At 49.9% G+C, this 10494-nt stretch overlaps 1 protein-coding gene across 1 annotated transcript; it reads right to left on the reverse strand.

Annotated features, from left to right (window-relative positions):
• Positions 1 to 242: 242 nt before the first annotated feature.
• LOC140217050 (uncharacterized) lies at positions 243 to 7046 on the reverse strand. The gene is made up of 3 exons (XM_072287474.1): positions 6992 to 7046; positions 2371 to 2475; positions 243 to 2032 (listed from the first exon to the last, which is right to left on the reverse strand). The coding sequence occupies exons 1-3, from the start codon at positions 7044 to 7046 to the stop codon at positions 243 to 245; spliced, it is 1950 nt and encodes a 649-aa protein (XP_072143575.1).
• Positions 7047 to 10494: the final 3448 nt, after the last annotated feature.

The raw sequence follows: 10494 nt of genomic DNA on the forward strand, positions 1-10494 counted from the left end.
TCGTTTCCGGCACTCCAGTACGACTGAAAATTTCCAGTAAAGCCTCGCATGTGGCCCTCGCTGTCAGGGATCGGAGCGGCACTACCTCAGGCCATCTCGTGCAAAGATCGACAAGACACAAAGCATACTTGTGGCCCCTCGCAGATGGCACCTCAATAGGCCCAATGACGTCCACATTGACCACCTGAAATGGATGCTCCGGTCGCGTAAGCGGCGTGATGGGGACTTTATCGCTCTGACGGCTACCTGAATGTGTTTGACACTGGTGGCAGGTCTGACAATGCCCAGCGATTTCCTTCTCCATTCCTGGCCAGAAGAAACTGTACTTTATCCGGAGCTTTGTCTTTTTCGGCCCTAAGTGTCCACCCCACAGACTCATGCGCGAGCTGCAATACCTCATTGCGCTTTTCTTCTGGTAGGACCAGTTGTCTGACCTTGACTCCCGCTAAGGAATCCCAATGGTACAAAAGTCCATCTGACACGAACATGCCAGCTTTACCGTTTCTCGCATCATTCCAGGCCTTTTTCAGGCTTTCATCGGCAAGCTGAGCAGCTCGAAATTTCTCCCGCTGACTGGGCGCCCCAGTGGCATCTTGTATCAAACTATTCTCTTGCAATGCGGGGATGCTGTCTGTCGCTTCTACGCAACTTAGACCGCAGTCTGGCTCAGTGTTATCGACTATTTCGACTGATCGGACTCCCACGGAATTGGCTACCCGCGGAATATTTTCTCGTCCAAACTCGTCTTTTTCCTGCGCCTGCAGTAGTTCCCAATCTTCCTTTGACAACAGACAGTCAACCCCCTTTGCAAGTTCGTCTGTAACTGCACACACCAGATCGATCCTCTGCGGTTGTATCACAGCCCCCGGGCGATGCATGCCCACGGGCAGCGTAGCTAGGTTAGCTCGAATGGTCTTTCCGAATCCCGACTCGAGTCTTACTGTTCCCGATGGCTCCTGTAAACCGACGGGCAGCATGCTTTTACGGACGACCGTTATCTCACTACCTGTGTCCAATACAGCTTCCGTTGCTATATCCCCGCACATGATAGGGATAAGGTCCAGCTTTGACCTCCCTGAGCTAGCATTTTGAGCTAAGATTTCTACTCTAGCGCTAAGCACCCTTTCTTGCTCTGGTGGAGGTTCTTCACTTACAACAGCAACCTTCTGTACCCTTTGTTTTTGCACAGTCGGTGCCTTCCCCTGTTGTTCTTTATCTGAAGTTTTTGGGCAGTCTCTGGCTAGGTGTCCCTGTATATGACACACGTGGCATTTTAAATTTGTCCTCTGCGGGCTAGCTAGTTTTGCTTGCTGCGTCAGTGAGGCTGTTGCGGCTGGCTTAGTTGCTCGTCCTTTCCCTTTAGCTTGCTCGAAAGTCTCCAGCACTTTTGCCACCTCCACTGGCTTAAACCACTCTTCGCCCTCCCGCAAAAGAACATATTCCAGGGCTTCTGAGCCTATACTGGCTTTCATACGGTCAGCGACCATAAGCTCCGTCATAGCTTCTTTTGTGTTTGCATTGCGAGATTGAAGGTAATAGGCCAAATAAGTTCTAGCGCGAGACGCGAACTGAGCCCAAGTTTCCTCCTTTCGTTTCGATGCCCTTTCAAACCTCCCCAAGTATTCAGCTGGCGTGAGCTTAAGTTCATCTAGTACTGCCTTCTTTACAGTCTCGTAATCTGTACATTCCTCATCATTCAGGCTACGCAACAGATAACGGACCCGCTCGGTCAGTGCAGGCATGATCAAATGTACACGGCTGTGTTCTGGTACTTGAAAAGATGAAAACAACTTTTCAACCTCATCAAACCATATCGGAACGTCAGCGTCACACGGCAACCGGTATGCCTTAAGCACTTTAGCACATTGTGATATTCCATCCGTGCTAGCACGGCGGAGATCGCTTCCTTCCGACACCGAAGGCGGCCTGCCCGACTGCTCAAGCTCCACTCTCCGTAGAGCAATGCGCTCGCACTCTAGCTGTAGGCGAACCTTTTCCAGCTCCAGCTCCAGGCGTCTCACCGCCATGGCCTCTGGATCTGTCGTACTCGGAGCCTGCGAAGCGTCTTGCGTCTCACTATCCATTTCGGTATCCGACGTCTCAGACTCGGTCTCTCCGACGCGTTGTAGTTCCTGCCGTCTCTGACCCTCTCTTTGTTCAGATGCCGTATCAATGTTTACGTCAGCCTCAATCAAATTTGCTGTTCTGCGCGTGAACACCATTAACCTCACTGAACAACAGCCATGCCAACCTAGACAAAACGCAAGGAATCCCGCTCACCCGTTGCTGCTGGGGGCGCCGCCTGACGTCCTCGTCCAGATGAATTGCAACCCTTGCGGAATTGGCTGGTGGCCCTCCGATGCCTTGTGCCTGGCTCGCTGCTCGTTGCTCGTTGTGGGGCTTGCCGATCCTGTCGTGCTGCGCCAATAAAGTTTCGTTCGTTCTCTGTCCTCGCTTCACCGTTGGAACTTGAAGCTTCTCGGACGATGATCGGCAGTTGTTGATCAAACGCAGGCAGGAAGCGATGAGGTCAGATGTACAAGAAATATTTATAGTTGAACTTTTCTATATACATGGCAGGTAAAACAAATACATTACAAGCATGAACAATTGAGAAACAAAGTCTCACTCTTCGACTGTCTTAATGACTGTTAGAGCCCAGACCCGTTTTAACGTACATAGTACGGAGGCTCACTGATCTATCAGCAATCCTGATTTCGGCCAAGTCTGAGGGACAGCATGTCGTCCCGATTTTTATAGCCCAAATATACAAAGAAAAAAAGGCGGTAGGGCCGTTGGCCCGTCCCACAGGTTCAGTTGCCAATCAGAGTCAACCGTTTGTTAAGCCACAACCCTCAGGGATGGGCTTACTCTTAAAAATGAACATATTGAAAAACAAAGCTCTTTTCCTTCTTCCGCAAAACTCCGTTGCCCTCTCGTTTCTACGTAGTTAGTGACGGGCTCAGCAAAACACGCCAGGCCCGAACAAGTTATCGCTAGACCGCCTCAAATCCCAACGGCGTCTAGGCCGCAAATGTCTCGGAAGCAGGGGCATCGACACCACGTAGTGCCGCTGTACTCAAAGTTTGGCCGTGTGGCAGACGGATGGCCCTCCTTGTCCTTCAAACTTATTGTCTACAAGACGAAGTTCTCCGAGTGCGCGTTTACAAGACGCCGCCGTCCGAATGCACTCTTCACGTGTGCACCGCATCCCTACAGCGTGCACTGTAAGCTGGCCTTCTACACCACACAGGCAGTCGCACCCAACAACAAGGCTGGCGATTGCGTTCCGGACGCGCGGCACAGGGTCAAGGTTGCTAAGCCCTTCTTAACCTCGGCGGCGCCTCCAACTAGTCAGGTGCTCGGGCGCCAGAGCCACAATACCATATACAGAGGTCCCTTTCAAGGCTGGTCTGTGTGGACTTGTGTGACCGTCGGCGGACTGCCAACACCCTGCGCACAATACCGACTTCCCGGAATCGGCACTCGCCCGCCTGGCTCCTGCCGCGACGCGTCCCCCAACACCGCGCGGTCCGTGACCCCACATAACACAGAAACGGTTGCCCCGCTGACATGGGGGGGGGGGGGGAAGTGAACCCCCTCTCTATACACACAGCACGTGGCCGATTCGTGACACTTAAGAACACGAACAATCAGAGCGACCTTACACGGACGTTAAAATACCCTAGGTGACCGAAATTTATCTGGGGACCTACACACACGACATCCTTCAGACCGAATTTTGTTTTGGGATGATGTTCAACTGCATAACTGCTGCTTCCGTATTACGTGGCATGCCCCGACACGTACATAGCAAAAACAAAGAAATACTGTCGCAAAAAAGTAGGCAATGAATTAATTGACTGAGAAAATATGCTACACCACGTTATGGCACCGATTCTATATAAGCAGTCAAATCTAACTTGTTAGTCGGCATGAATCCACAGTTAGATGTGCGCAGGTACGAAAAAAAGAACAAGATAAGAATAGAGCAAACATAACTGCGTGAGTTTATTATTGTCCGCTATCATCCTTGGTTTTCTGTTTTCCATACATGTAACCATGGACATAATCTTGGAGAATGGCAATGCCCAATTTTACAATATACTCTAATTAGGTACACCACCGCTTCTTTCCTACACACACTGTACGCGATGATCTTTTGAAAATGATGTAACAATTGCGCCTGTCGCATAAAAGAATTACGCCGCTCTTTCTACCCACTTTACTAATATATATATATATATATATATATATATATATATATATATATATATACATATATATATATATATATATATATATATATATATACCTCCAGTAGTCTATCCTGGTGCGCCACGCCAACGGGATCCTCCCATATTCAATGGAACTGATAATCATGACGTAGTGTACTGGCTGTCATCGTACAAACGAGTGAGTGCCCACAACAAATGGACTGAAGCTGACAAGCTTGGTTACGTACCATTATACCTCTCCGGGGTCGCCCATTTTTGATTCCGAAACCACGAAGCTGACTTTTCTACCTGGATAGCATTCCAAACGATACTTCAAGACGTCTTCGGTCGCTCTGCTGTGCGCAAACTTCGGGCTGAACAACAGCTTCGCTGTCGTGCCCAACAAAAGGGCGAAACCTTTACCAGCTACATTGAAGATGTAGTTGACATTTGCCGACGAATCAACCCAGATATGACCGAAGATGACAAGGTCAAGAATTTCTTGAAAGGCATAGAAGATGACTCTTTCCAAATGCTCTTGGCAAACAATCCTCAGACGGTCAGCGACCTCATAACGTTTTGCCAGAGCTATGAGGAGCTACGAAAACGACTTTCTACGCGCCGCGCTCTCGCTCCGGACGTCGCGCTTTCAGCTCTGAGTGATGGTATCCTTGATGGTGTCCTCCTTGCGTTCGACCAAATCAAGCAATTTGTGCGAGAAGTGGCACGCCAACTCTCTCTTCTGCCAGTCAGTTCAGCGTCAGAGTAGCCCTTCTCTGCCGATCTCCGTCAGATGATACAAGAACAAGTCGCTAACACCGTACCACTTGCTTATCAACCGCCTCTTGAGCCTGTTCCACTTGCGTACGCTCCCGTTGTCGCGAATCCAAGGCCTCCGTCTGCAGCTATTCAATCCAGACTTCCCAGCGCCTTTCCCTCACTTCCGCAAGAGGCTGCAACATATGCACCTACAAGCAGCGACTGGCCACCACTGCAGCCCGTGCGCCCACCTCGCCAATATTTCCATCGGTCTCCGCCCGCTGTTCTCAATCCATGGCGCACACATGACAACCGGCCTATCTGTTATTCATGTGGCCTACCTGGGAATGTAGCACGGTTTTGGCGCCGGCGCAGATGGCATCCTTCGGATACTCCGAGGGCACAAAGCAAAGGTTTCTACTCTCCGAACCGTTCCACTTCTGCCGCTCAGCCCTTCGAAGCCTTGCCTCCTGTCTCCCTGTCGGCGTTCTCTGTCGCCGCTTATCCGTCGACCTGAAACTATCCGAGAGGAAAACTAAGGACCGCACTTCCGGAGGCAATAGCTGCGATCTAAACGAACTCCTCACGACCTCATTTATTTCCTACGAACGTCCTTGAAGTTTACCCAGAAGACATTGCCGTTCATGCGCTTGTAGACACAGAAGCAGCAATATCAGTGATTTCGGACCAGCCTCGTCTTAACCTTAGAAAAGTCGCAACGCCATATTCTGCCATTTCATTACGTACAGCAAGCGCTGTGCCAATTGAACCCTTAGAGAAATGTACCGTGCATGTTGTTATAAGAAGCACTTTCTACCATGTTGAGTTCGTTGTTCTGCCTCGCTGCTCCCACGCCATGATTTTAGGATGGGACTTTCTGTCCTCTCATCATGCCATTATAGATTGTGCCCGTGCTGAACTCACGATGTCGCCATTCGGCCTCACCGTTTTTGAAGATACTGATGACGCTTCCGGTCGTGTGCTCGTCACCCCCGACACCGAGATTCCTCCTTACTCTGCCGCACTTGTACCCGTTTCCTGCGTTGGTTTTCCGACTCCACAGTTCTTTTCACGCCGTGTAAGCTTGTTGCTCGCCGTCATCCCTTCTTGCTTCCTTTTGCCCTTCTTGCGATTCATCAAGGTTCCAGCGCACTTTATGTATCGAACCTGTTTCCTTGCCCTGCTAGCCTGCTCCAGGATGAGTGCCTTGGTTATGCTGACGAAATCAAACCAAGCTTCCTTTACGTTGTGCCTGACGACCCTGCTTATCCTCCGGTTGACGCTCTGGCCCTTCAAGTTTCTCCTCCCACGCCGCCGTGTGACCCAACATTTTCCCAATGTATTGATCCCAACCTCACTCCAGGTCAGCACGCCCAGATCGTCGATCTCCTTGACCGCTTTCGCGTGTCATTCGACCTACAATAATCTCGCTTAGGCCGTACTTCCACTGTTGTCCATCACATCGACACCGGCAACCATGCGCCTTTACGCCATAAGCCGTATCGTGTATCCGCCACGGAGCGTAGCATCATCACTGAGCAAGTTGGAGACATGCTCCAACGCGGCGTCATACAACCTTCGCACAGTCCCTGGGCTTCTCCTGTAGTGCTGGTCAAAAAGAAAGATGGCACAATTCGCTTTTGCGTCGACTACCGGCGACTCAATAAGATCATCTGCAAGAACATTTATCCGCTACCCCGTATTGACGACCCGCTAGACTGCCTTCAACGCAGAATTCTTCTCATCTTTAGACTTACGATCCGGGTACTGGCAAGTGCCAGTGGCTGAATCAGACCGTCCAAAAACGGCCTTAATCACACCTGACGGTTTATTTGAGTTCACCGTGATGGTCATTTGGCCTGTGTAACGCGCCTGGCACATCTGAAAGAATGATGGACATCTTTCGCGGCTTCAAATGGCAGCTATGCCTGTGTTATCCGGACAACATCGTCATCTTTTCAGCGAATTTTTCCTTCCCACTTATTTCGACTTGAACGCGTCCTCAAGTGCATCGCCAATGCTGGCCTCCAGCCTAGCTTCACTGCCCGTCAGCTGGTCATCCTCGGCCATGTCGTGTCGAAAGAAGGTGTACTCCCTGATCCGGCGAAACTACAAGCTGTTGCCCAGTTTCCGCGACCAACGACCTTGAAAGAACTGCACAGCTTCATTGGGTTAGCTTCATACTTCCGCCGTTTCATCCGCAATTTCGCCACCATAATAGCACCTTTAACGCAGTTCTTCGTGGTGGCCACAACCTTTCGACCTAGTCACCGGATTGCGATGCCGCATTCACAAAGCTGCGTCGTCTCTTGCACCACCAATCCTGTGCCATTTCGACCCGAGCGCTCCAACTGAAATACACCAAGGCCAGTGGCGTCGGCCTTGGTGCCGTCCTCGCTCAGAGAAAGGCTGGCTTCAATGTGTACGTCAACGCCTTCACCAGTCGTGCACTCACTAAACCCGAATTGAACTATTCGGTAACAGAAAAAGAATTCCTGGCTATAATTTGGGCCATAACCAAATTCCGTCCGTATCTCTATGACCGCCCATTTTATGTGATAACTGGTCACCACTCGCTGTGCTGGCTGTTGTCCTTAAAAGAACCATCCGGTCGTCTTGCTCGATGGGGCCTTCGACTGCAGGAGTACGACATCCGAGTACTGTCCCGTTCTGGCCGAAAACACACGGATGTGGACGCCTTATCTCGTTCGACACTAACAAACGATGATAGCTCCCAGAAGGCCTCATTGTCCGAGCCTTCCCTTGCTGCCACAGACATTCTTCTGGAGCAGAGGAAAGACCCATGGATAGTGCCTATGCTGAGTTTCTTATCCACCCCATTGACACCCACTATCAATCGCGCATTACGTCACCAAGCACATCACTTTTCCATTCGCGACGGGCTATTGTACCGCCGTAATTACCTCCCGGACAGCCGCAAATGGTTGCTTGTGATCCCTCGGCATCTGCGTTTGGATATTTTTGCAGCGTTCCTCCACGACCCCCAGTGCGCGCATGCAGGTGTACTAAAGGCGTACGCGCGTCTACGCCTTCGTTACTACTGGCGGGGAATGTATCGATTCATCCGTCATTATCTCCGCTCCTGCCTCGTTTGCCAACGCCGCGAAGATCTCCCTCGTCGTTCTACCGCCCCATTGCAGCCGTTGCCTTGCCCAGCACGTGCTTTTGATCGAGTAGGCATCGACGTTTATGGACGTCTGCCAACCACATCAGACGGCAATCGCTGTGTAATCGTGGCCATCGACCATCTTACGCGCTATGCGGAAACTTCCCCTTCGTCCAGTGCTTCTGCACATGATGTCGCCTGGTTTCTTCTACGCCACATCATCCTTCGCCATGGAGCTCCCAGGGAATTACTTAGTCACAGAGGCCGCGTCTTCCTCTCCGACGTCATCGAGGCTCTCCTGAAAGAATGCCGCATTATTCATCGTACCACTACTACACATCATCCGCAGACAAATGTCATGACAGAGCACTTTAATCCCACTCTTGGTGACATGCTGGCCATGTGTTTCATCCGACCAAAGCAAATGGGACCATGTTCTACCATTTCTGACCTACGCTTATAATACCGCCGCGCAGACTACCATCGGATTTTCGCCCTTCTTTCTCCTGTACGGACGCGAACGTTTTTCCACAATGTATACTATCCTTCCGTACCACCCTGACACCACGGAAACCACTACCTTATCCGAAGCTGTTGCACACGCAGAAGAGTGTCGCAAGCTATCCCGTATATTTACGGCAGAAGAGCAGCAACGCCAGAAGCACCATCGAGAAACTTCCCATGCCCCTCTATCCTATGCTCCTGGCTTGCTAGTATGGCTTTGGGTTCCAGCCCCTATCCCTGGACTGTCACCGAAACTCGCGTCGACATAGCAGGGCCCATACCGCGTGATCAATCAAACGTCTTCAGTCAACTATATCGTGGAAACCCTCGAGCTACCTTTGGATCATCGCCGTCGAGGACGTGAAATTGTGCATGTCCAGCGTCTAAAGCCGTACTATGACTCGTCGGTGCTGTCCCATCCGTAGGTCACCGGGACGGCTTCCTTTTCCGCGAGGGAGATAACTGTACTGTGAACTAAGGAGCAGTAGTGCTGTGGCTATGAGAGAGAAAAAGACGACGAGATAGACAAACCTCGTTTCGGTGCTCGATCGGCTGTTCTACCTCTCGCTGCTCTATCGTTGAAGTCGCGAACGCCTACAGCCCAAAGTGCATCATGACAATATATATATATATATATATATATATGTGCGTGCGTGTGCGTGTGTGTGTGCGTGTGCTTCACTCATGTACACTCTTGGCACCGATAAGCACTCAATGAGATAGGATGCCTTTCTTTAATATTCCATCTAAACAGGCCAATCACGTTGACAATGGGAAGGAGATGTGCAGGGGATGACCTTTAAGCTCAGAGTCAGAAGGGAACAAGACGAATTCTTTTTACGCGACTACTTCGGTGCTCACCGGGCACACGCTCCATTGCGATTTCGCAATGATTTTTCATTTCCGCCATTCCGTGCAGGACCCTTCAATGCCACCGGTGCTGAAAGCGTAAAAGAATGGTGAAATCAAGGAAGTGTGGACTTTGAGGTTTCTCAAATTTCAATTTGCGCTGATGGTGCTCCTCTTCTTTGTGCTCTTTCACGTAGCAATCTCCATTCTATAAGAACTCAACAGCCCTCGATGGTGAAATCCACTGATGCTTTTATGCATTGCTTTCGACAGGCTTTTTCACAATACATGTACTAGCCAGGTATGCAATAACTACCACATCGACCGCCAGAGTGCTTTCTCAATACACGCCCACAAAGCGTTACTATATCTACACTTCACCAGTTGAAGCCCTTAGTATGACGCAAGCCTATATGAGCTTCGGCACAAACACATAAGAGAACATTTGGTTGATTATACCTGCGGAAATCCGCTATGTGGAGGAAGTAATATTAAACGAGTTATCATCGGCGAGGGCGTACCACAAAGCTGCAGCGGTATATATCTAGTTTTTTTTTTTTTTTTAGAAGGAAATCTGCGCAGTTGAAGGAAACCTATTATGAGCTATGTAATGCACTTGTCGGAGGCACCCAAATGATATACACCAAACCAAAATAGGTTCGATGCTCATAAACTTCAACCTAGAGTAGTAGGCTGAAATAGAAGTAACGGCCTACTATAGAAGAGGTAGCCGCGATAAAAAAAATTAAAAAATATCAATAATATTTAAGAAAAAAAACGTGTGCTGCTCCTTTCCACGGTGGCGAGGTTTGGCTAGAGGGTGCGCGGCTGGCTGCCGTTTACTTGGCTGTTCACTTACATAAATTATTACTTATGCAAATGATTGTCAATTGCTGGCTGGAAGTGTGCATGCTACTGAAGCTCTGCCAAGATATTTTACTACCTTGTGAATGCCGCAGAAGAAGAAAATAAGCAGGCAGACATGCTGGGTGCCCAGCTGCGGCAGCCTGTATGTTTTCTTGAAAAATATGAGCAGGT

This window comes from Dermacentor andersoni, chromosome 4 (genome assembly GCF_023375885.2).
Source record: "Dermacentor andersoni chromosome 4, qqDerAnde1_hic_scaffold, whole genome shotgun sequence".
Lineage (NCBI taxonomy): Eukaryota > Metazoa > Arthropoda > Arachnida > Ixodida > Ixodidae > Dermacentor > Dermacentor andersoni.

What these genes read in the sequence shown, in the direction of transcription:
- LOC140217050 (XM_072287474.1), bottom strand. Translation starts at nt 7,046, where the DNA reads ATGGCCGAGGATGACCAGCTGACGGGCAGTGAAGCTAGGCTGGAGGCC. An exon ending in TAGGCTGGAGGCCAGCATTG is followed by an intron (nt 2,476 to 6,991) that starts GCGATGCACTTG and finishes TCGTCCGAGAAG; the next exon opens with CTTCAAGTTCCAACGGTGAA. An exon ending in AGCAACGAGCAGCGAGCCAG is followed by an intron (nt 2,033 to 2,370) that starts GCACAAGGCATC and finishes CGACAGATCCAG; the next exon opens with AGGCCATGGCGGTGAGACGC.